Genomic DNA, 26,852 nt, shown 5'->3' on the forward strand with positions numbered 1-26,852 from the left:
ACTAACATGTGTCTAGCAGTTGGCTGGATACCATGAAAAAATATAGATAGTGTATGATCTGGCTATCTTGAAGCATTTTAAAACCTGTTGATAAAACGTATTTTCAAAACAGATAATTGAGTAATGAAAGGAATTTGTCAGAGTACTTGTTGACAGTAATTATAATGAAAAATCAGGAAAGGAGAGAATTGTTGGGCAAACATTTACGGAAGCTTGGGTTTTGGAGATGAAAAGGACGTGAGAGTCCCTCTAGTTGAAGGACTATGTGAGGGCTGGCCCAACTAGGATGTCAAATACATTTTGGAGTATGATGGGATCAGATTTTGGAGATGTGTGCACTGGGCAAAGGAGTTTGTTGAATGGTTTAATAACCACATTGGGTTTTTGTACAGGGAGATAATTTAGTGAAAATAGTTTTTCATCAGTGTGCAGGAAGAATTAAGGTAGAAAAATGCTAAAAGATAGATGCATGTGTCCTAGCCTGAGGTAATAAGTTGTTTATTCTTAGATAGAACATAATTTACTATGTTAGTTGAAACATTGTATCGGAAACACTAGACATTTAGGAAATGTTTATGATTAAGTGGTAAGAAGTGGCCAGACTTCTTAGTAGGAAGGACTAGAATTGAGTGCCTTCCTATGGAAATAAAGAAAAGTGGTAGAATTTTTTTCCTTGAAAAATCTTTTGTAATGAAAAGGAGTTTTATTTCTCTGGTAGGGAAAAATAGGGAAGACCTAATCATAATGTTTTGTTATATCAAGGTGGGATTCTATTTAATAACCCAGTGTTTTAAAGATAACATTGAAAGAAATGCTTGAAAGTATCTTTAATTTCACATAGTGAATCTACTTTGATTAAATGCTTTTTATTTGGAGTGAAAATTTTTTAGATACCAGTACTGTGAGTCCTGTTTTCATTTATAGGACTGTCACCAGACCTGCAATCTATGGAGCAGATACGGAGAATTATGAGACCCACTGATGTCCCTGATACAGGTTAAGTATATAGAGAAGTTTAATCTTTTGTGTGTGTGTGTGGTCACACCATGCAGCATGCATAATCTTAGTTCACCAACGAGGGATCGAACCTGTGCTCCCTACATTGGGAGCACCTGGGAAGTCCCTTAATCAATTTTTAATGTAAACTGTTGGCATATTTGAACTTTATTATATTTAATGAAAGTATGACTGTATTGTGTAATAAATAGAGCTTTGTTTCAGTAGTCCATAAGCTAACTACTGAGCGACTGAACTGAAGCTAACTACAGATTACTTGGAATAATACAAAATATTTCACTCTCCACTAATTCCCCATAGTACAGAAGTTTTAGATTTTATTATAACTGTAATATGGTTCTGTCAAACTTATTTTTGCTGTTTTTTGCTCAGTGTACTAAAGCATTCTGAGAACATAATGATATCACTCAGAATGCTACTCATGACTAAACATCAACCATATAAACAGTTGTATAGATCCTCTTTTATCAGTAAGCCTTTGACATGTTGCAGTACATTGTCTCCTAACAGAGTACCACTGTTTCTGTGTTTATTTTTTTTTAAAAAGCATTTTGCCAGATTTTGACTATAATTTAGAATATATTTGACTAAACCTAATAGAAGCTAGTACTTAAGTAATAATAGAGTATTTAAAATGAGGTACAATACAAATTTCAAGGGATTACATCTTGAGAGCTCCTGTTGATGGTATAGCTCAGGCATAAATCAGTTTCAGAGATGGCATGTTAAGTCTCTCTTTCCATCATATTTTAATGGGAAGTTTTTGAGATGTCATGAAATGGCCATTTTGAGCTTTCATATTGTCTGTCATATTTAGAAATTTATTTTCTAAATTAATGTTGTTGAGACAATAGCCTGATGATTATTGGGGCTTATTCATTAGGACTTGGATTATAAACATTAAACCTTGACTCTCGGATTTTTGTCTTGATTCTGTTAAGGCTGAAGAATGCCACATTGTTTTTGCTATGATTATTTGATTTTGAATGCATCCAGGCAGTTGCATTTTCCAGATAGTCCCGAAAGCCAACTACATTCTAGTTATTTTGTCATACAAAAATCATAGAATAGTATCTTAACCTCTCACTGCTGCTTTTGTGGAAACAGACTGGAAACTATGAGCACTATAGAGCTGTGTGTGTGTGTATATTTAAAGAATCAGCTTCTGATTCTTTAGAAACCAGAAAGAGCTTGTAAATTGAGACCATCATAGTGGATTTCTTATACTGATGGATTTCTTATGACAGGAGCTTAGGAAATGATGATAGAAATTAAGTGTACATTGCCACCATTTCTACAATATGTTTTAGATACTTCCTCTACCAAGATAAGATATATTGTGACTCAGAATGAAGAGCTCCTTTTGTTATAAGCTGTATTAGTATATGGATTATAAAAAAAAAAATCTTTGACCCCAACTCATTCTAAAACAGTCTTCCCTTAGCATTTATTCATTGTACTTGAAGCTTAACCATTTCGTACTTCTAGGTTAATTCTTAGCCCTTCAGGAGATCTGCTATTCTAATCTCTTCTTTTGTTTTGACAATACCTTTCCCATACTTAATTGCTCATTCCTTCTCTGCCTGCATATTAAATTTTGATTTCTCAGAGTAGATTTATTGGTCTTCTTAATTTACATTCCCAAGATGGTCTCAGTCCCTCCTAAGACTTACACTACTGTTAGAATGATGAAGATGTTGTTGTCGCTAAGTCACATCCAACTCTTTTCGACCTAATGAACTGCAGCATGCCAGGCTTCCCTGTCCTTTACTATCTCCTGGAGTTTCACTTCAGTTCAGTTGCTCAGTTGTTTCTGACTCTGTGACTCCATGGACTGCAGCATGCCAGGCCTCCCTGTCCATCACCAACTCCTGGAGTTTACTCAGACTCATGTCCATCGAGTCAGTGTTGCCATCCAACCATTTCATCCTCTGTCATGCCTTTCTCCTCCCACCTTCAATTTTTCCCAGCATCAAGGTCTTTTCAAATGAGTCAGTTCTTCACATCAGGTGGCCAAAGTATTGGAGTTTCAGTTTCAGCATCAATCCTTCCAATGAATATTCAGGACTGATCTCCTTTAGAATGGACTGGTTGGATATCCTTGCAGTCCAAGGGACTTGCAAGAGTCTTCTCCAACACTATAATTCAGAAGCATCAATTCTTCAACACTCACTTTCTTATAGTCCAACTCTCACATCCATACATGACTACTGGAAAAACCGTAGCTCTGACTAGACAGACCTTTGTTGGCAAAGTAATATCTCTGCTTTTTATTATGCCGTCTAGGTTGGTCATAGCTTTTCTTCCAAGGAGCAAGCATCTTTTAATTGCGTGGCTGCAGTCACCTTCTGCAGTGATTTTGGAACCCCAAAAAATACAGTCTCTCACTGTTTCCATTGTTTCCCCATCTATTTGCCATGAGTGATGGGAGCGGATGCCATGATCTTAGTTTTCTGAATGTTGAGTTTTAAGCCAACTTTTTCACTCTCCTCTTTGACTTTCATCAAGAGGCTCTTTAGTTCTTCACTTTCTGCCATAAGGGTGGTCTAATCGCCATATCTGAGGTTATTGATATTTCTCCTGGCAATCTTGATTCCAGCTTGTGTTCATCCTCATCCAGCCCAGCGTTTCTCATGATGTACTCTACATATAAGTTAAATAATCAGGGTGACAATATACACCCTTGATGTACTCCTATCCCTATTTGGAACCAGTGTGTTGTTCCATGTCCAGTTCTAACTGTTGCTTCCTGACCTGCATACAGATTTCTCAAGAGGCAGGTCAGGTGGTCTGGTATTCTCCTGTCTTTAAGAATTTTCCAGAGTTTGTTGTGGTCCACACAGTCAAAGACTTAGGAATAGTCAATAAGGCAGAAGTAGATGTTTTTTTGGAACTCTCTTGCTTTTTCTATGATCCAACGGATGTCGGCAATTTGATCTCTTGTTCCTCTGCCTTTTCTAAATTCAGCTTGAACATCTGAAGTTCAAGATTCATGTACTATTGAAGCCTGGCTTGGAGAATTTTGAGCATTGCTGTGCTAATGTGCGAGATGAGTACAATTATGCGGTAGTTTGAGCATTCTTTGGCATTGCCTTTCTTTGGGATTGGAATGAAAACTGACCTTTTCCAGTCCTGTGGCCACTGCTGAGTTTTCCAAATTTGCTGGCATATTGAGTGCAGCACTTTGACAGCATCATCATTTACAATTTGAAAGAGCTCAACTGAAGTTCCATTACCTCCACTAGCTTTGTTCATAGTGATGCTTCCTAAGGCCCACTTGACTTCACATTCTAGGAGTTTGCTCACACTCAGTGTCCATTGAGTCAGTGATGCCATCCAACCATCTCATCCTCTGTCACCAATATTTAAATATTTTTAGCTCTATTTTTTTTTAAGCCTGAAAACTATAAAGTCAAGGATTTGATCTGATTTTGTTCCTCCATAATTTATTTAAATCTTCCAGGCTTTTGTAGAAAATATTTTCTTCCCTCAAATTGATCTATAGATCAAATGTAGTTACAGTGAAATCTCAGTTGGATTCACAGAATTAGACAAACTGATTCAGAGGTTTATATATAGAAGAACAAAGGATTAAAAGTAACCAAGACAGTCCTGAAGAAAATTAATGAGTGGGGATAGACCTACTAAATGGAAAGATTTATTTACAAGCTCTAGTGTGTTGATGTCTCAGTGATAAAGTAGATTAATGGAATAGATTATAGCACCAGAAGCAGGATTGGTAGCTCTGTAAGCAAAGGATGAAATCATTCAGGAAATGCTGCTGAGTCAGTTGGTATCCATACAGAGAAACCATAGACAAAAGATGAAGAACCTTTTCCAATATCATCTTTAGAGCATTCTGTGCATATATTTCTTACCTGTTTAAAGGGCTGGGGAGTACTACCTTAAGCCAGGCAACATTGTGTATGTGTGGTTACTTTAACAAAAAATGGCTGTTTTATAGGCTGGGATACTAGGGGGCAATGATTGGCAGTATTTATTAAAAGGTGGGAGGACAGGAGAAGAAATGTGATGTAGATACACTTAATTTTATAAATTCTGTCTTTTCATTGCTGTGTTTTTATCCTTTAAAGGTTTGCTCTGTGATTTGCTGTGGTCTGACCCAGATAAGGATGTGCAAGGGTGGGGAGAAAATGATCGTGGTGTTTCCTTCACTTTTGGAGCTGATGTAGTCAGTAAATTTCTGAATCGTCATGATTTAGACTTGATTTGTCGAGCTCATCAGGTATGAAATACAAAACTTCTGGATGTTTTGATATTTATTAACTTCATCCAGGTCTATGCCATTTTTTATAAATTATTTTGAGAAAATTGAAATGTAAGAAAGCTAATTATTACAAGGAAAACAGAAGAGGTAAATCCTATACCTTGATTTCACAATCAATAACCTAATGATTAGTTAACTCTTTCTTACCCTCTAAGAGGAAAGATTTCAAAGGAATATATTTTTGTAGTGTATTACAATATTAACATTTTTCAATGCTTGTCTGCAGCCTTCTAGAAATATTTGATCCCATTTTAATATGATAGTTACATATTATAGATAACAATCAAATATATTGTGGATTTTGATAAGAACAAACCACGCTCTAAAAAGACATTTTTGAGATCATTGGGAAGATTTGATTATAGACTGTGTGTTAGATACCAAGGAGTCATTGTTAATTGTTTTAGCTTCGATGAATTGTATTGCTGTGTAAGAACGATGTCCATATTTTTCAGAAATGCATGCTTAAGTATGTAGTGGTAAGATGTTTTGCTTTAAAATACATCAGAAAGGGAGGGGGGTTCATGTTTGGGAATGCATGTAAGAATTAAAGATATTAAAATTTAAAAAATAAAAAAAAATAAAATACATCAGAAAAAGGAGCAGGGAGATAGATGAAATAAATGTAGAAAAGTCTTGGTAATTATTGAATCAGGGTGGTAAGTAAATATCCAGTCCTCATGCTCTCTAGAACATAACTGATTTGCAATACACTAAAAAGCATTTTTTAAAAATCTTTTTTAGCTGCTCTTACATATTTTAAATTTGTAAATATTTAAAGATTCCTTGTTTATTAAGGTAAAATTTATTGAGTTATTTATATGCTATATATACTTCCATAGTTTTTTTCTGCAGCTTTGTGCCCCATAAACCTTGACTGCTTCTACCTGTTTATGTGAAGATCCTGTGTGATAACACACATGACAGGCTTCTCATTTTCTGTGCATGTTGTGTATCACATGCCCTTTTTTCTGTTAAAATTTTCTAGTTCAACTGAATGAAGTCATATCCCCAAATTCTTTGCTTTTGGCAAAGTTGTCTTTTAATCAGTGAGCATTGTGTTTATATAAGACTTGTTGTTATTGTGTTGTTCGGTCACTGAGTTGTGTCCAACTCTCTGACCCCGTGGACTGCAGCACACCAGGCTCCTCTGTCCTCCACTGTCTCCCAGAGTTTGCTCAGATTTATGTCTGTTGAGTTGGTGAGGCTGTCTAACCATCTCATTCTTTGCTTCTCTCTTCTTTTGCCTTAAATTTTCCCAGCATAAGTCTTTTCCAGTGAGTTAGCTCCTTGCATCAAGTGGCCGAAGTATTGGATGCTGAAGCTCCAATAAAGGAGCTTCCAAGGAATATTCAGGATTGATTCCTTTAGGATTGAATGGTTTGATTTCCCAGTCAAGGGACTCTCGAGAGTCTTCACTAGTACCACAATTCCAAAGCATCATTTCTGCAGTGCTCAGCCTTCTCTGGAGAAGGAAATGGCAACCCACTCCAGTGTTCTTGCCTGGAGAATCCCAGGGACGGAGGAGCCTGGTGAGCTGCCGTCTATGGGGTCGCAGAGTCAGACACGACTGAAGTGACTTAGCAGCAGCAGCCTTCTCTACTCTTTGATATTCTATCTAGGTTTGTCATCACTTTGCTTCCAAGGAGCAAGTGTCTTTTAACTTCATGGCTGCAGTGATTTTGGAGAAAATAAAATCTGTCGCTGCTTCCACTTTTTCCCCTCCTATGCCCATGCAGTGATGGATGCCATGGTCATTTTCTAGACACCTCCAAATCCTGTTCTGCTTATTCTCAAGCCTGTTATCTCTAAAATTAAGAGACTTATGATGGGAAACAACACACAGTTTCCTTTAAAAAAAAAAAACAACCCTGTTCTTTCTGTAAATATGTGAATAAATAAACATATGAACAAGCAAACTAAGAACTAAAAGGACCTACTGAATGCCAGGCAGTATGCTGAGCTGGAGTCGGTAAGCTGGCCAAGGTCTTAACAGAAAAGGTTAATACCTAAATTTTACCATGAAGTATTAACAACAGGAACATGTGCCTGATACCTAGGTAGGAATTATATAAAAATGTAGATTGTTGTTGAAGTGCTTTCTCCCACTATTGTAGGATAATTTTGCTTAATCAGAATACATAAAGGACTTCAAAATGTATTTTTACGTGTTTTTACGTAAATAAATAGAAAATGTTTACATGTCATTGCCTACCTCTCAGAGTTGTAGATCTGAGAAACATAAATTGTTTAATTTACTGAGGAATTGACAACAGATTCTAGAAACCATTTTAAATCATTAAGGAAAAGAGTTATATACATAAAAATCTATAGGCAGCTAATTTGTAGTAGCACAGTCTGTGTAAATTAAGCTCAGCTTAGTAAAGTTTTCAATGTTTGTAATAATAGGAAATTAGAAAGTAGAAGAAGAAAAATGTTCATAACATAATCTGTCTTTCATTGTCTGATTATTGTTCATTGAATCAAGGATTTTATATTTGGACCATAATGCCATCGTCTAAGAAGTATTTGGTATCTCAACTCCCTTTAGACACTGTTCCTGTTAGCATATGGAGAATGGTAGTAGAACACTTGAAAATGGTATTTTTGAACTTCAGTAATCATAAATTTTTTTTTTTAAGCTAAATTCTTGGCTTTATAGGAAAGGAAAGCCAATTTTAATATTTTCTCGGGTAAGTTTAAGAATAAAAATCAGGCTTCCCAAACAAAATAGGGGTTTGTATTTTTTCAGGTCTTTGTCACATTTATCTTAATTAGTACTGATGGTTGAAAATTTTAAAAGATACATAAATGTTTTTTCTTTTGAATTTTTCTCTGCCAGGTTGTGGAAGATGGATATGAATTCTTTGCTAAGCGACAACTGGTAACCCTGTTTTCAGCCCCAAATTACTGTGGCGAGTTTGATAATGCTGGTGGAATGATGAGTGTGGATGAAACTTTGATGTGTTCATTTCAGGTATGCCATGTGTATACTTTTATTTCTTCTTTTTTGCTCTCTTTTTAAATATAAATTTTTTAACAACTGGAAATCTTTTTAATTGAAGTATAGTTGATTTTTTAATTGACGTATAGTTGGCTTACAATATTGAATTAGTTTCTGGTGTACAGCGAAGTGTTACATACATATTCTTTTTTATATTCTTTTCCATTGTGATTTGTTGCAGTATATTGAATATAGTTCCTTGTGCTGTACAGTAAGACCTTGTTATTTATTTAATTTATATATAGTAGTTTGTATCCCAAACTCCTAATATATCTCTCCCCTACTCTTTTTCTCCTTTGGTAACTATAAGTTAACATCTAGAAATCTAATTTAAAACTATTGTCAGAAGAATTTTCTTGCAGATTTGTGTTCTTTCCTTGAGGAAGTATAGGAAATCAGTTTTATTCAGAAGTAATTATCACTCTTGGACTCCCTATAGATTTCTGTGTCCATTCACAAATACTCTAGTCTTTCAGGTATATATCTCATAATTAGAGTTTTTGGAAATCTAAGTCATGTCAGTCATTCTTGGTGGCATGTGTTTAAATTGGAAATTGGTGTATGAATCCTTAGGTAGTGGCTTTGCTACTAAAAGAATGTGAATTTAGATTTTGTTTTCTTTTGCAAGATGAATGGATGGGACAGGCGTTGAGTAGAAAGAGTTTATGAACTCTGATGAAAATGATGTAGAATATTTGCCTAGAAAAACCTTCCAAATAATCTTAAAGTATCTGTTTGTGAATATAGAAACATTTACATTTAAGAAAGAGACCAGCTTTAGCATGCTACTTAATCATTCTTGTTCATGGACTAAAATAACTTTATTTTTTTGTCCTTGACACCCTGTATTTCTCTTAAAAAATGTAACAGAGGTTTCCATTACTATCAGCTAATACAATTGAATGCTAAATGTTTGATTTCTTGTTCAGATTTAAATGTAGTAACCAGGCCATATCCTTCAACAAATAGTTTGTATTTTTGTTGGTGTGGTTTTTTTTGTTTGTTTTTTTTTTTTGATATAACCAAAGTGTTGCTGGGGATGTGGAGAAGTTGGAACCTTATATATTGATAGTGGGAATGGAAAATGGTGCAGCCACTTTGGAAAATAGTTTGTCAGTTCCTGAAAAAGTTAAATATAAAGTTTCTATATGACCCAGCATTTCCACTCCTAGGTATATACCTGAAAGAACTGAAAATAGTACTCAAATACATGTATATATACATATTAATAGGAACATTATTTATAATACCCAAAGGTAGAAACAACCCAAATGTTCATCAGCTAAAGAATGAATAAACAAAATGTGGAGTATCCAAAATGTGGCATATTGTTTGGCAATTAAAAGTAATAAAGTACTCATACATGCTACATCAAAATCATTATCTCAGTGAAAGAAGCCAGTCACAATAGCACAAATTGTCTGGTTTCATTTATTTAAAATAGCCAGAAAAGACAGTTCAATAGAGGAAAGTAAAGTAGTGATTGCTTAGAGTTGAAGGGGGTTAGGGCAGTCAATAATGGAAATAGAGTGAGTGAGTGCTTTTGGGAACAAGGTTTCTTCCTGGAGTGACAAACATGTTCTAATGTTAGATTATACCAGTGGTTTCATAGTTGTAAATATGTTAAAAAGTGTTGTCTTTCTACAGTTTAAATGGTGACCTTTATGATACATAATATATATAGCTAAGTGAAAGATCTGTATACACATAATAAATGAAGATTGAAGAATTTGTGACTAACTACCCTCTAAATAAATAGGAGAATTATGATGAGAACCTGGATCTTTTGACTCTTAGTGCTTTTTTCTCATCACAGAGATACACTAGTTTGAAAATTTTTATACTTAGATCTAAGAATTGAATAGTTGATGGGTTTTGTGTACTTGAGCTTTTGTCACTAAATTGTCAATGGAATGACCAATAATAGTGATATTCAGACATTTGTACTTTTTATTTATTTTTTGATACTTTTTAAATGTGAGAAATGACTGTAGAACTTTGCTATTTTTTCCTACAATTTTACAATTGATGTCATTTATTGAGAAGCCTACTATGTAAAAATAATTTCCTTAAACTTATTGTACTTGAAAAAGGTAACATTGTTATTAAATTATTTACTTTAAGATATTGAAACCGTCTGAAAAGAAAGCTAAGTACCAATATGGTGGACTGAATTCAGGACGTCCTGTCACTCCACCTCGAACAGCTAATCCACCGAAGAAAAGGTGAAGAAAGGAACTCTGTAAAGAAACCATCCGATTTGTTAAGGACATACTTCATAATCTTTAAGTGTGCACTGTAAAACCATCCAGCCATTTGACACCCTTTATGATGTCACACCTTTAACTTAAGGAGACGGGTAAAGGATCTTAAATTTTTTTCTAATAGAAAGATGTGCTACACTGTATTGTAATAAGTATACTCTGTTATAATATTCAACAAAGTTAAATCCAAATTCAGAATTACCCATTAAAGTTACATCTTCACGTATCACAGTTTTTAAAGCTGAAAAGCATCCCAGTTAAACTAGATGTGATAGTTAAACCAGACGAAAGCATGATGATCCATCTGTGTAATGTGGTTTTAGTGTTGCTTGGTTGTTTAATTATTTTGGGCTTGTTTTGTTTCTGTTTGTTTGTTTTTGCTGAAATAATGGCAAATTCTTTAAATTTTTTCCCCAAACATTTAAAAAAGTGCAATGTGGGAAGATTTTTGAAGACATTCATCAACTATTAATTTTCCATTGCTTATTTACTTATGTACCTGTTTGATCTTACTAAGAAAACTTATGCCTCATTACAGTAAAAAGGAATTTAGAGATATTTTTTAAAATATGCAAACTGTCCAATCGAGTGATTTAATCAGTTTGGGCAACTGTTACAGCTGATAGTGAATATTTTGCTTCATACAGAAATGGCCACTGATTTGAGTTTGTGCACTCTAATTTTAACTTATTGATGCTCTATTGTGCAGTAGCATTTCATTTAAGATAAGGCTCATTTAGTATACCCAACTAGTTGGTAATGTGATTATGTGGTACCTTGGCTTTAGGTTTTAATTCGCACGAAACACCTTTTTGGCATGCTTAACTTTCTGGTAACACCCTCACCTGCATTGGTTTTGTTTTTTTGGGTTTTTTTTTGTTCTTGTTGTTTTTTGTTTTTAGATCCACATAACATGAGAATCCTTTTTTGACAAGCCTTGGAAAGCTGACACTATTTTTTCTCCCTCTGTACGAAGGATGTATTTATATGAATGCTGGTCAGTGGGACATTTGTCAACCATGGGTATTGGGTGCTTGACTGTCTAATATTGCCATGTGAATGTTGTATACGATTGTAAGGCTTATGTCACTAAAGATTTTTATTCTGATTTTTCATGATCGAAATTCATATGATATTGTATAGACATGCTTTGTAGTGAACTATAGGAGCAATAATTTCTGTACATGATCAAGGGTTTATTGCAGCCTTTCTTTTCCTGTTCTCTTTTTTTTAAGGGTAGTGTTAACAAGTGACAGGAGTAGAAGAGTCAACATAAAGACTTTAGGAGAACTTACAGGACACCAATTCATAATTCTTTGGGTGCAACACTTTTGGATGTGATTCTAAAAGCTATTATTGAGCATTGTCAAATTTGTAAGCTTCATAGGGATGGACATCATATTTATAAATGCCCTCCTATAAGTGCTACCATAGATGTGAAATTCTTGACCTTAATATCGTCTTTGAAAATGTAAATTGAGAATTCTATTAACTTACATCTTAAGAATTGGCGTATTGTATTACTGCAGGAGATTTGATTTTCAGCACAGTGCAAAGTTCTATCAAATGCATATGTCTTCTTTTTTTCTAATGCCATTTTGTTTTAAAGCACATTTTAAATGTAGTTTTCTCATTAGTAAAAGTTGTCTAATTGATATGAAGCCTGACTGGTTATTTTAGTCCTTTTTTTTTCCTTTACAGTGAAACATTTAAACACATTTTATTCAAATAGATTTTTAATATCTTTCATGCTGAATTGGTTCTTTTTAAAAATTGTTCATATACTGCTTATGATATATTTGGTCAAACAGGCTTTTATCTAATGTGATTTAAATACCTTCCCAACTGAAGAGTAAGTTGAACAATTTTTAATAGAATTTTAGCTGTACTCTTAGTAGTCACAGTGTGAAGGGGGTCTAGAAAATAAGCCTTTGGGAGGAAACAAAGGCTTATTTATCTTAGTATTAGTCAAAACACATTAATTTGAATCCTCTATACTGAGTTTTTATAATAATTTAGTCAGGTTAATACTGAATAGTCACTAGTTAAGCAAATTAATATTGGTCATTGAATTTGAAGAATGGAAATTTATCACATTTTAAAATTCAGTCTTCAAACCACTTTTAACAGCTTCTTTTCATATACTGTGTTCATTACAAATATTATTTGCTTGGTAACACTGTTACTTAAAATAAATAAAACTTTGTTTCTTAGGAGAAGAGTATCAAAAATTTAGTGTCACTAATTTCTATTGTGCTTCCCTGTCACTAATTTATGTTGTTTTTCCTCTCTGAATTTTAATAATTTTCTATATTCAAATTTATCTTTATTCTAAATGTCATGACATTCATAGTCACTGAACACACTAGATAACTGTGATAATATGATGGATCACATGGATTATGTTGGTCAGTTTCTGTTCTTGAATGGAAAGAATCAACTACAAATATTTGAAGCTTTAGCATTCACTATTTTAATTTTGCCTAGGGAACAGTTTTAATCATGATCAGCAAGACTGGTTTGTTCAAAATGTTGGGTCAAAATACCTGCAAGCAGAATTTAAAGTTTAAAAAAAGTGACTAATTGGAAGTATGAGAGGTTATAGGCCTTTTAAAAAAAATTCGTCTGAGGGAAAAACGGGAGTATCTTGAGATGTCTTTTAAGAATATGTAAATGTATATTACTAATATATTGAGCCCAAGAATGTAAATATATCTCCATTTATAAGTTCAGATACATTCCTTTTTCTCTTTGGCAACTCTAACTTTTAAACCAGAAAAAAAAGCCAATTTTTTTCTTTCGCATTCTAAAAATGTGTTTAGATAAGAAGGAAAATAGGCAGGCTTACTCTAACCTTGCTACTGTGACTTAATCCACCTCTTCTGTTCCTTGTAAATCCATCCATGAATAAAAAGTGTGCCTGAAAAGATACTTAACAGCGTCACTGTACCAGTTGCCTGACATAGAAATACTGTGTCTCTCTTTGCTAATAGAGTTTAGTGTTTTATAACTTCCGTAAACAGCTAAAAAGTGGTTAAAAGGAGTGTAAAGTGACAGCATACCTTGCAAAGTGAACAGTAGTTAAGTAAGACACAAGTTGATTCCATGTAAGTACATACTTTAAAGTTTTATTATCTTTATTCTCTTTATAATGTTTCAACAAAAGTGAAATTTAGATGCAATGTAGAAATTTTGATCTCTTGTTCAAGTTTTACCTATACATTTGAATGCCAGAATTTCTAAATAAATCCATTGATCAGAAAATTTTTTAAGTCAAAACTTAATTTCTTCAGCTACCACCTCTTATATTGGTTGACTTATTAAATCATAACATTCTTTAATTTCTCATTGTTACTTTCTTTACAGGTGGTATTTCATTAAACCTTATTTTTACATTGTTGTTTCATTACTTAGTCGTGTTCAGCTCTCTGTGACCCCACGGACTCTAGTGCTCCAGGCTCTTCTGTCCATGGGATTTTCCAGGCAAGAATACTGGAGTGGGGTGCAATTTCCTTCTCCAGGGGATCTCTGCCCACCCCCCACCCCCCCCACCAGGGATTGAACCCAGATCTCCTTCATTGCAGGTGGATTCTTTACTGTCTGAGCCACCAGGGAAACACTTATTTTTTGTTCTACTTTATTCTCAAGTAGCCATAAATCTTTGCTGTTTTTCTCTTAGGGATCTTTGCCAACTAATGTTACAAAATCTTACTTGTAACACATTATTTGGGGTATCAGTAGTGTGGAAGCTTATAAGTGTGTTGTGCGGTCTGTGTTGTACGTATGTGAAACAGTGAGAATAAACTGCCTGAAGCTCATAGACTCAGTATTTCTTTGATACTATGTGCAAAAAGGTGGGAACCTAAGGTCTATCCCTAGAGGCTTTCTGTTAAGCCTGGCCTGAGCTCACCAAGTAAGATATACATTAATTTTTGCAGCTTTCTAAATCTGAGTAATTCAGTGGATGTACAGGCCAAAAAAATCTTCTGGAGAGAGCAGTAAGACTACAACTAAACATCTGAAATTATCATATTATTATACTAATTATAATTATTACTAGTTATTGAAGTCAGTGTGCCTTTTAGTATACTAATTTATAGTCTTATCATATATAAACACGGAGTTTTGACAGAGTCACAAAGACGTAATACAGAGCAACAATAAAGTAGTCCAGAGAAGTCCTTAATATATGTAACAAGTTTGATTGGACTAATTTGTTATATGTAACAATAATAATCTTCTAATATATTTCTTCAGGGGAGGAAGAGCAGAGGAAACAAAACTGGGGTGGTGTTGATATAAGGCAACCTTATATCAGGCTACCCTCCAATATGTAATTCTCAAACTGATACTGGCACCGTTTGAAAATGCTTTCACTCACCAACAGGTTGTTAACAAACTGACACCTATCCTACCATTCTTGGGCAAACATGAGCTCTGTCTCTGTAGCTTTCAATATAAGGATTCCTGAAAAGGCAGGTGTGAGGGGTGGGGTCACCTTAATCATATTCTGGTAGAACTCAGGAAATTACCCACTACCTCAGAAAAACTTATGTGAGGCCTAGGGCCCCATTCTTAGCACATGTATCTGTTACACAGTATATGCCTTAAGTTTTAGGAACAAATCCCCATCTTCCAGGATAATTGCCCTCAGGTTTTGTAGCCCATCTTAGTTGGGGCTTGGTCATGCCACTGAAAATCAAATTATCTGCTGTACAGATCCATTAGTATGTTGGGCATTCCTACAAAAAGTTCTTTTTGGTCCTTAGAAGCCTTTGGGTCTAGATCAGTCTAATTGTATGTGACTAGAATGTAAACGCATATGGACCAGAGATTTTTGTCTCTCGTTCGCTGATGTGTCTACAGCTCCTAGTGTAGTGCCTGGCACATAGTATGGATACAGATGTTGGTTTAATGAATGACAAGCGAGTTTCATTATTATTGGTTCTGTTTTGACACTTTGATCTTTTGGAGAAATTAGTCAAAAATAGTTGCAGTTTTTATCCTCATCTGACTGCTTTTTCTGTCTTACAAGAATGCTGGAATAGTCTCAGGAGAAAATTGATTTGGATCTGTATGGCAAAAATAGTTTGTTTTCAGAACTATAATCCTTATTTGGTAAAACGTTGGTAAATGATAAGTCAGTGTTCAGTTGGTTGAAGGAACATTTCTCAGCTAGTTGCTCACAGGCACATTGGGGAGATTGTCTCTTGTTCAGTATCAAACTTTGCAATATCCTTATGGTTACTTTCTTGCCTCCCCTTTGCTGCATTTTATTTAGGTTTTATTTTATTGACCTTAAAGTCATCTTTGTTGTGAGCCAGTTCAAACATTTTTAGGAAGGTGATGTAGTTTTGTGTGACACTTTGTCTTTCAAAAGTCAACCTAGTAAATGAACACTTATAACCAGGAATCAAAACTTGAAAGTGGACAGGCTGTTGCCTCAATTTAACAAATAAGGATTATGTCATAAGTAGAAGCTAGAATGAGGAGAAATAAAAATAGGTATTTTCATTACTGAACAGAGAAGTGAGGTACAGTGGAGAAAACTGGAGAGAAGTTTTATCTTTTTGATTACTGCTCAATGCTAATACTTCTAAAGAGTTTTTAACCTCTACCATATAAAAGAGCAATTAGCTGTACTTGGTCATAGTACAAAATTCCAGGAAGCGAATTTTGCCCAGCTTGAATCAGTGGCTGGCCCTTAAGATTAATCTTTGTCACACAGTCTGAAAACATGATGTTGGTAAGATAAGTAGTATTCAAAATATTTGACTTTCATACATGTGCACTGATCAGTCAGCCAACCAACGAATCAGAGCCTGTGCAACTTAAGTGGCCTTACAGAGACAGCGCAACAGATAACCAGGTCTGTGTATGGGAATACTCAGAGGAGTCATAGCAAAAATAACCCAAACGACTTGACAGGAGCATTGATTCATTATGGTATATTTATAGAACAGTCCTATACAGAACGAAAATGATTCACTGTCATGCATTAGCATGTCTAAGTCTTAAAAGTATGGAGAATAAAGAGGATGTTAAGTTTTCAAATAAGATTTATGCTTGGGAATATGGTAAATCTAAAAAAAATGGAATGAGGGAATTCCCTGGCAGTCCAGTGCTTAGGCTTTCAGAGCCCCTGGGAGGAGGAGGCGTATGGAGTGGGAAAAACAGAAGTCACCTCTTCTGGGAAGTAAGGGAAGGGAGGAGGAGCATACAGAATCTCAACAGTATTATGTTCTATTCCTTGGGTCTTAGGTTTCATGCTTTTTCGGTGGGTAGTGGTTTCTTGAGTGTTTATTTTATGCTTAGCTTGCATATATATTACTAATGTTTTTGCACATAACAAATATTTCATTTTTTAAATGTGTATACAATCCCATTTATGTAAAAAAATGCCTGGATTTTGATTTAAGATGGGAGACATCCAATTCTGTCTTTCACTTAAACACTGTGGAGCCACTGTAAAACCTTAACTGGACTGATTTCAATTTTGTCGTGTCTCAGGGAAAAGGCCCAAGGAAAGGGAGTGAGATGAGTGAATGGCTGGTTAGTGGAGCAATCAAAACACATTTATAGATGGGCTTTTATGGGCTCCCTTTGTGACACCTCAAAATAATTAGTAACATCAAAGATCACTGATCATGGGTCACCGTAACAAATATAATGATAATGAAAATGTTTGAAATATTGCAAGAATTACCAAAATGTGACAGAGACATAATGTGAGAAAATACTGCTGTTAAAGCCACGCTAACAGACTTGCACAGGTCTGTTAGGGTTGTCACAAACCTTCAATCTGTAAAAAAAGAAAAGCAGCATGCCTGTAGTAGACATTCAGTATGCAGTAAACATTGTGTACCCAAGGCTGGAAACTAGTAATCACAGTAAACCCTGATATCTTGGGGAAAAGAGAACCACCAGAGAAAGCGGGATGAGGCTTCAAGCAGTGTTTCTTCAAGAGAATCAGTATTTAAGGTTTTCACAGCCAGTTTGTTCTTGGTTCACTCAAGAAAATGTCCAAGATGCTTAAAAAGAAAAATGAATTCCCAGATTGTATCCTCTTACACGTAGGTGGTTTTTGCCATCCTCTAAAAGGGTGAGAGCCCAAGAAAGAAGGGAACTAAGTAATCGTTCTTCAGAGTTACTGACTGAGGAAACTAGTTGCTAGGAAGTACCACAAAGAGGGCGTTTCCCAGGCTGCTCAGTGGTAAAGAATCTGCCTGCTGGAGATTCGGTTTCAATTCTTGGGTAGGGAAGATCCCCTGGAGTAGCAAATGGCAACCCACTCCAGTATTCTTGCCTGGAGAATACCATGGATAGAAGAGCTTGGCGGGCTACAGTCCATGGGGTCACAAAGAGTTGGACAGGACTGAGCTTGGATATGCCACAAATAGGCAAGGCCAAATTCCATTTTAAGTGTACATGAAATTAGAAGCAATGGCTGACTTTATGTTTTTGGGCTCCAAAATCACTGCACATGGTGGCTGCAGCCATGAAATTAAAAGACGCTTACTCCTTGAAAGTTGTGACCAACCTACACAGCATATTAGAAAGCAGAGATATTACTTTGCCAGCAAAGGTCTGTCTAGTGAAAGCTACGATTTTTCCAGGAGTCGTATGGATGTGAGAGTTGGACTATAAGAAAGCTGAATGTCAAAGAATTGATGCTTCTGAACTGTGGTGTTGGAGAAGACTCTTGAGAGTCCCTTGGACTGCAAGGAGATCCAACCAGTCCATCCTAAAGGAGATCAGTCCTGGGTGTTGGAAAGACTGATGCTGAAGCTGAAACTCCAATACTTTGGCCACCTGCTTCAAAGAGTCGACTCATTGGAATAGACCCTGATGCTGGGAAAGATTGAAGGAGAGAGCACGAGAGGATGAGAAGTCTGGATGGCATCCCTGACTCAATGGACATAACTTGGGCAAATTCTGGGAGATAGGGACAGTGAAGCCTCACGTGCTGCAGTCCATGGGGTCGCAAAGAGTCAAGACACGACTTTGTGACTGAATAAAAACAACAGTGGTGGTAGCTGAAAAATCTAGAAGCAATGCAAATATCAAAACGGTTTAAACTTGGTCCATCCATTCTGGAGTAGTGTGCAGTCATTCAAAATATTTAGAAGACTACAGCAATGTGATGTATCAGAGGGGTGAGGAAGCAGATTATAAATTAGAAGGGAAGAGGAAAAGATGTCAGGGACAAAATTAAAAAGCTATGAAGAATCCTTTTACTTACTCACTGAACAAACATTAAGCACCTTACATCTAGGCACCAGGCCAAGGGCTAGAATGCTGCCATAATGAAAAGGTCCCTGTAGAAGTTAGAACAGTAGATTCAACAGGATAGAAGAACATTACCCCTTCTCTGAGCCACAATATTCACACATTTTTCAGTTTAAGTTGCCTTTTCCTGTTTTTGTAATTATTTAACATAGCAGCTAATTTATAATTACTGCTGCAAAGTTCCTCTCTGATTCTTCGTCCTCCAGCTATTGATGTCTCCATTTTTCACGTACCTGCCAGTGTATATGTTTGGTGCATTGGGGCAGAATTCCCGGCCCAGCAGTGCCTCTCTGTCTTGCTAGTGGGGAGATAAATGGCTCTAATCCAAGCCTGACTTTGGTATGTTCCCAGGGGAAAGGGATTGTATTAGAAGGCAAGAAGAGGCTGGTAGGGTCCCGCCTTTTTACCAGGCCCTTTTCTGGAGGGGAAGCAAGGAAGTTCAGTTCAGTTTAGTCGCTCAGTGGTGTCCGACTCTGGGACCCCATGAATTGCAGCACGCCAGGCCTCCCTGTCCATCACCAACTCCCAGAGTTCACTCAGACTCAACGTCCATCAAGTCGGTGATGCCATCCAGCCATCTCATCCTCTGTCGTCACGTTCCCCTCCTGCCCCCAATCCCTCCCAGCATCAGAGTCTTTTCCAATGAGTCAACTCTTCGCATGAGGTGGCCAAAGTATTGGAATTTCAGCTTTAGTGTCAGTCTTTCCAAAGAAACCCAGGACTGATCTTTAGGATGGACTGGTTGGATCTCCTTGCAGTCCAAGGGACTCTCAAGAGTCTTTTCCAACACCACAGTTCAAAAGCATCAATTCTTCAGCACTCAGCTTTCTTCACAGTCCAACTCTCACATCCATACATGACTCCTGGAAAAACCATAGCCTTGACTAGACCTTTGTTGGCAAAGTAATGTGTCTCCTTTTGAATATGCTATCTAGGTTGGTCATAAATTGCCTTCCAAGGAATAAGCATCTTTTAATTTCATGGCTGCAGTCACCATCTGCAGTGATTTTGGAGCCCCCCAAAATCAAGTCTGACAGTTTCCACTGTTTCCCCATCTATTTGCCATGAAGTGATGGGACCTGATGCCATGATCTTAGTTTTCTGAATGTTGAACTTTAAGCCAACTTTTTCACTCTCTTTCACTTGCATCAAGAGGCTTTTTAGTTTCTCTTCACTTTCTGCCAGAAGAGTGGTGTCATCTGCATATCTGAGGTTATTGATATTTCTCCCGGCAATCTTGATTCCAGCCTGTTTCTTCCAGCCCAGCGTTTCTCATGATGTACTCTGCATAGAAGTTAAATAAGCAGGGTGACAATATACAGCCTTGCCGTACTCCTTTTCCTGTTTGGAACCAGTCTGTTGTTCCATGTCCAGTTCTGTTGTTTCCTGACCTGCATACAGGTTTCTCAAGAGGCAGGTCAGGTGGTCTGGTATTCCCATCTCTTTCAGAATTTTCCACAGTTTATGATGATCCACACAGTCAAAGGATTTGGCATAGTCAACAAAGCAGAAATAGATGTTTTTCTGGAACTTTCTTGCTTTTTCGATGATCCAGAGGATGTCGGCAATTTGATCTCTGGTTCCTCTGCCTTTTCTAAAACCAGCTTAAACATCTGGAAGTTCACGGTCAAGCAAGGAAAAGTAACGGTAAAAGGTCGGCAGGCGTCGCGCGCAGCCTCGGGCTAGCCCCGCCTCAAGGGGCGGGCTCCGGGCGCTGATTGGACTGCGTTGGCCTCGCTCGGGTTGGCGGGAGGTCTCGAGGCCCGCGGTGCCGCGGTGGAGCGAACTGCGAGTAACCGTCTGAAGCGTAGGGCGTCTGTGAAAGGCTGGCAGCCGGTCCGGCCCTCGCTCACCAGGCTCAGGTTTCCGCAGGTACCCGCCGCTCGCTCTCCGGCTTAGGGCTTCGCCGGCGACTGTACAGTTTAGGTTGTGCCTGGCTCCTCCGTCCCGTCTTTCCTCCAACCCCGCCGGCCTAAATGTGTGAGGCTATGGCGGCGGCGTCTCGACCCCTTCTTCACACTTCCGCCCTTAAGTTTCCTCAGGTGCCGGTGGGGAGGCGGAGGCGTAGCGGTAGGACTGCGCAGAGCTGGGAGGAGCGGGGTGGAGGACGACGGTGCAGTAGAGAGAGGAGGCAGGGCGCTCCCCTCGGCCGTGTTTGTTGGAGTTTGCCACACTTTGCCCACCAGCTCAGCTGGTTGTGCCCACTAGTCGGCGGGGGAGAGGACAACGGAGACGTGTCCCCAAGGGCTCGTGCCCTCTCCTCAGCGGGCGCTTCCCCCTTCGGAAAGGAAGGCCTTTAGGAAAGAGCTCGCGCCTCGCCGCAGCCCGCCGGTCTTTTTACAGCTGAGCGCGGGATAGCAGTGTTTTTAATTCATCCTGCCTCTTGTGTCCCATTAAACGCATCTTTTTTTTCCAGGAGCATCTGCATCAGAATCCTGAGACCTGAGTTGCTGTATCTCAGGGCTATGCCCTTAGCCCATTTATCAAAATTTACAAATGTCCTTTCCTAGCATTTCCAGTACGACTGTAGGACAGCTAGCTTCAATTAAAACAAAACAAAACAAAACTTTAGAAGTAATTGAGAGCCTGTCTCTTTACAAACTTTATTCTTTGTCGTAAGCACATTAAAATATACCTATGGTGCCTGTTACCAATAAAGTCTTAACATTTAAATTACGTTTATTAGTTGAGGTGAAATTTGGTTATCTGTCATATTGGGACTCTCCTCCAAAGACACTTTCTGTTAAAAAAAAAAAAAATACAATAATAGTGCTGCCATAGGTTGAGTTTTTGCCAAACATTCAGCACTGTGCATTATTCATATGGTTCCTTTCCTCATTAACCCTCCAAAATATGTATTATAACAATACCTGATAATAGGTAACTTTAAATGAATACTTACTATGTACCGGCTTCTAAAAAAAATAAGTGCTTTTATTATCTCAATATCACAAGCGAGAAAAGGGAGACTCCCAGAAGTTAAATAACCTAAGACCATATCACTGGTGAGAATCAGGTCTTAATCCAGGTCTCTTGTCCAGTATTTTAACATTTATTCTCAGCCAGTTCTGTCCCTTTGCTTTCAGTCATACTTTAAAATCCTGTCTTATATATAGTATGGAGAGTCCTTTAAAAATTAGGAATAAACCACCATATGACCCAGCAATCTCTTTCCTAGACATATACCCTGAGGAAACCAAAATTGAAAAAGACACATGTACCCCAGTGTTCATTTACAATAGCTAGAACATGGAAGCAACCTAAATGTCCATTGACAGATGAATGGATAAAGAAGTTGTGGTACATATACATAAGGGAATATTACTCAGCCATAAAAGGACTACATTTGAGTCAGTTCTAATGAGGTGGATGAACCTAGAGCTTATTATAAAGAATGAAGTCAGTCAGAAAGAGAAAGATAAATATCGTATACTAATGCATATATGGAATCTAGAAAGTGGTACCAAATAATTTATTTGCAGGGCAGCAATGGAGAAGCAGACATAGAGAACAGACTTAGGGACATAGGGAGAGGAGAGGAGAGGGTGAGATGTATAGAGAGAGTATCATGAACTTATATTATCATATGTAAAATAGCCAAAGGGAATTTGCTGTATGTCTCAGGAAACTCAAACAGGGACCTAGAGGGGTGAGAGGGGTGGGATGGGGAGGGAGATGGGAGAGAGGTTCAAGAAGGAGGGGATATATGTATACCTATGGCTGATTCATGCTGAGGTTTGACACAAAATTCTATAAAGTAATTATCCTTCAATTAATTTTTAAAAAATTATAAAATCCTGTCTTAAAAAAAATTCTCATTTGACTTGCCATTCTCTTAGTATGTCTAAATGAAGAGCAAAAATTGAAGTTACCTAAAGTTGGATTTTGAACAAAAATGTATCATTGATAGCTTCTCTCCTTAAGCTCCTTCTCCATAACTCTTTTGCCAGTGTTTTCTTATTAATCTCAACGAATTGCCTCCTGTTTCTCTTTTCTCAATTTTTATATGAGGCAGAATAATGTAAAATGTGATCATTATTTTTTTGATAGAAAATTTGCATTCTGTTTCATCATATATCCCAGGTTGTTTTAATAAAGCAACACTTTTTAAGTTACTTAACATTAAGTAAAAATGACATCCTGGGAGAAGTTCCACCATTATTCTATTTTCTGGCACATCTGTCCCCCACTCCCTAAGCCTAGCCCTCACACCCCAATGTGAGAAGCGTGACTAGTTTTTTTCCATCTAGATTGTAAAGCTGCTCTTTCTTTTGGGGGAAAGAAGATACAGATGAGGATCTAGGAGGAGAGAGGAGTGGAGAGGAGGGAAGCAAAGTAGAGGAGAAGGAATTATATATAAAAGTAATTGAATATAACTTAGTCTGCCTAGTTCTTCATAGTCTAGCCCTGTGCTGTCTAATATATGGGTAGCTACTAGCCATATGTGCTTATTAAACAGTTGAAATGTGGCAGGTGCAACTGAAGAATTTTTACTTTACAATTAAATATTAAAGGAATATAAAATATTTTTCCCTTACCTCCTAGATCATTGTTTTGGCAAGACTACATTTCACTAACTGTTGCAAATTTTAGCATTCAAAATTGAGATATAAGTATAATACAAACCAGATTTCAAAGACAGAATAAAAGAATATAAAATGTTGTCTTAGTTTTTATATTGAGTACATGCCAAAATTGTATTTTGGATATATTCGGTTACATAAAGTATATTTGTAAAATTAAATTGACTTGCTTATTTTTGCTTTTTTAAATGTGGCTTTAAAATATAAATTTATGTATGTGGCTCACTTTATATTGGGCAATTCTGATCTAGCCTCACTATATCCAATTTTATTTTCCATTCCTTCCTTCAGCAGGGAAGTTTCTGAGGGTTGGGAAGGAGAATCTGTACCTAACTCACTGAACATCGAAGGGGCCACGACTGCCTGGGTCACTGTGAGTTATGGATTCAGAGATTCTCATTAGGGTCTTAAAATAGTTTGCTGCTTTGGCTATTCATAACTGCATTTCCTATTACCCTATAAATACTTTGATCATAAAAGTAATACTAGTAATTATGTGAACTAATTACCATCTAATGTAATAGTGATTATGCATATCATTAAATACTGATGGGTTAACTTTCAATTTTTATTAGACTAAAGCAGTTTACATTCATATACACTGGTAATCAGCCACTCAAATAGCATAGTCATACACTCACAACTTTAGAAATTAAAGTGATCAATTTATGAGAATCCCTCAATGCATGCATTTCTTTGCTAGAATTGTTTTTAACTTTTCAAAAATATCAATAAACACTTGTTGAATCAGTGAGTTTTATAACATATCCAGGAATTAACCAGTTAGAAAATATTTGTGTGTATGTGAATTGCTTTTTAACATAATAATGATATTGATAATAACTTAGTTCTTAAAGCAGTTTGCCTTATTCTATAAAAAATTTGAGATGACAATAATCATATAAAATTTTGTCAGTACAAGCAGAATAAAAATTATCAGGAAAAAAGAATACCACAAATAGATTATAAACTCAGCACAGTTTCTATAATTAACTTTAAAATTTGGTTTTTAGTTCCCTAGTAGTCAAAGCAAAATAGTATGCAGTATCTTATTATTTGGGAATAGAGACATACCAGACCCAAAGGAAACATAGCTTTTCTTGGAGTGAACAAGAGTGTGATAAATAACTATGTGTTTTATTTTTACAGGAATCGTGGGAAACCAAAATGAGACATAATCAGCTGTGTTGTGAGACACCACCTACTGTCACTGTACATGTAAAATCAGGGTCAAATAGATTGCATCAGCCTAAAAAACCCATTACCCTGAAGCGTCCTATTTTCAAAGATAGTTGGCCAGCATCTGAAAAAAATGCACATAATAGCAACAAGTCTAAACGCCCCAAAGGACCCTGTCTAGTTATACAGCGTCAGGAAATGACTGCTTTCTTTAAATTATTTGGTAGGTTTAAAATATTGTAATAGAGGTAATTATAAAGTACTTAAAAGTGAGAGAATGTAAGTTTTGTTTTATCATTTTCATGATAATCAAAAAGGATGCTGTTATTTTCTGTGTCAGATTTTCTATCTCAAACCAAATTTGTTTTTGCCTTAGTCTGTTTTGTTTTCTTCCCCAGTGCTAGATTTTTGTTTGTTTCTGTTACTTTGAGAGTAGAAATTCTGACTCATCTAGCTTCTAGACTACTTAATTCAAGTGTCAAATGTAAATTCTGGGCAATTCAAGGTCATAGCATGAGTTTTGTTTGACCTAAAGTAAATACACATAAAGTCTCAGGTGAGCTAACTGACTCGTGTCACCGAGCCTGAGGGGTTTCCCAGGACTCAGTGCTAAAACTGAGCAAACTGGCAAGGTTAGTCAACCTAGAGAAGTTTCAGTATAATCTCTGGGGAATATTATTTAAAATTAACTATGCTTTATCATAATGCTCATATAATAGAATTAAATTTTGTTCAGATCGTGGAACAGTGCTTCTTTGCTGATAATCTTAAAAATAGCCAAAAAGAAACTTTGTAGTATTTCTACTGGCCCAAGAAAGAGGACCTTTTTTTCTTTTTTTTGAGGTAAGGTAGACAGAATAAAGGGTTGGATAGATAGATTCTGGTACTTATCTGTGGGACTGAATCAAGTAGCTATCACAGACTGGTAGATTGAGATAACAACCTTCCTTGCTTATAGAGGAAAGGAGATGCATAAAAGAAGAGAGAGGGACAAGAGTATTTGCCCTTCTGAGAGGACAGAAGTCTTTAAAAAATGGGGGAGGGGGGGTTCCCTCTCAGTTAAGAGTAGAGCAAAATTATTACCCACAAACTTTTTTGTTATTCATAACTGAATGTGGGAAATAAGGAAAAATACATGGCTCTACCATTTTAGGTAATTTAAGAAATAGAAATGGAATTAACAAGGCAGAGATTGATTATTCTCAGAAAATTGATACATATTGGAACCTTCCATTTATTTGACTACACTGATAAAATTTCTTGGATATAACAAAAAGTTATACTTAGTTATTTAACTAAAAATGAAGGGGGAAATGGAAAAATGTGGATTTTTTTTCCAAATTATTTTCTGACAGCTACACATATATTTTGGTATTATGTATTTGAGCCTTTATTTGAAGTGAGTGTTTTTTACCTTTTTTTTTGGATGTTATTCTTTTTAACAGTATTTTTGTCTGTTGATCTTTTTGTCATAACACTGTCTTTCCAAAATTAAATGTTAGTTATAAATAACTAATGAATTTTAAATCTTCCTTACATAGACATTTTCATGTGTATTTGGATAATAGATAATTAGACAGAGGTGAGATAAATATGAGGATAGAAAAAGAACCCAAAACTAAAAATACCCTATACATAAAAGGATAAAGTGTTTAAAAAAAAAAGATATTTAGAAAACAAGAGTATTCATTGAGTCATTATTTCTTAATGACTGAGTTATCTTTTATCAGATTCCATTTCCACCTGTTAAAGATTTGTTTTGGAAATTAACAAAGAGCCCATCTAGAGCTACCCAAGACATTCCTAAAAGAGCTACTGGAATATTTAGTAAATCAGACACTTCTGGCATTCCCCCTCTAGTCTGGGCTATATATTAAGGCAAATCAGATAGGAAGCCAAAAAATAAAGTGGTAGTTTTCTGTACAGTGCTTGCAGTGGTAAACACACTAAAGAACCAAAAACTATTATACTTTGTACAACACCAGTCCAGCCATTTTGTGTGATTTATAAGCATTGTTTATAATCTCCTTATGTAAAAATTAATTCTTCAAAAGGAAACCTGTTTTCAAAAGACAAGTCATAGCCTTCTTTTGTTGTAGATGACGATTTAATTCAGGATTTCTTGTGGATGGACTGCTGCTGTAAAATTGCAGACAAGGTAAATTTGATAACAGTATAATCATTAACTAGCATTTTTATGTTACTGGACTGTCCGGACTTTAATGAAC

At 36.3% G+C, this 26,852-nt stretch overlaps 2 protein-coding genes across 8 annotated transcripts in view; both read left to right on the forward strand.

Moving 5' to 3' along the window:
- Positions 1-12,234, forward strand: part of PPP1CB (protein phosphatase 1 catalytic subunit beta) — a 34,666-nt gene extending 22,432 nt beyond the window's left edge. For all 4 annotated transcript variants that reach the window (XM_069582896.1, XM_069582895.1, XM_069582894.1 and 1 more), the window contains exons 6-9: positions 925-996; positions 5,112-5,263; positions 8,148-8,282; positions 10,434-12,234. In XM_069582896.1, the coding sequence (XP_069438997.1) occupies positions 925-996; positions 5,112-5,263; positions 8,148-8,282; positions 10,434-10,538 (464 nt within the window). In that variant the 3' untranslated portion in view covers positions 10,539-12,234. The remainder of the gene's footprint in view (positions 1-924; positions 997-5,111; positions 5,264-8,147; positions 8,283-10,433) is intronic.
- An 8,370-nt stretch (positions 12,235-20,604) lies between these two features.
- The window catches only part of SPDYA (speedy/RINGO cell cycle regulator family member A), a 36,379-nt gene continuing 30,131 nt past the window's right edge, over positions 20,605-26,852 (forward strand). Inside the window, exons 1-4 of one of the 4 annotated variants that reach the window (XM_069582901.1) lie at positions 20,627-20,734; positions 23,737-23,818; positions 24,595-24,847; positions 26,724-26,782. In XM_069582901.1, coding sequence (XP_069439002.1) covers positions 24,613-24,847; positions 26,724-26,782 — 294 coding nt within the window. In that variant the 5' untranslated portion in view covers positions 20,627-20,734; positions 23,737-23,818; positions 24,595-24,612. Of the gene's footprint in view, positions 20,735-23,736; positions 23,819-24,594; positions 24,848-26,723; positions 26,783-26,852 lie in introns of all 4 variants that reach the window. The other 3 variants (XM_069582899.1, XM_069582900.1, XM_069582898.1) reach the window with 3 other exon arrangements.

This window comes from Ovis canadensis, chromosome 3 (assembly GCF_042477335.2).
Source record: "Ovis canadensis isolate MfBH-ARS-UI-01 breed Bighorn chromosome 3, ARS-UI_OviCan_v2, whole genome shotgun sequence".
Lineage (NCBI taxonomy): Eukaryota > Metazoa > Chordata > Mammalia > Artiodactyla > Bovidae > Ovis > Ovis canadensis.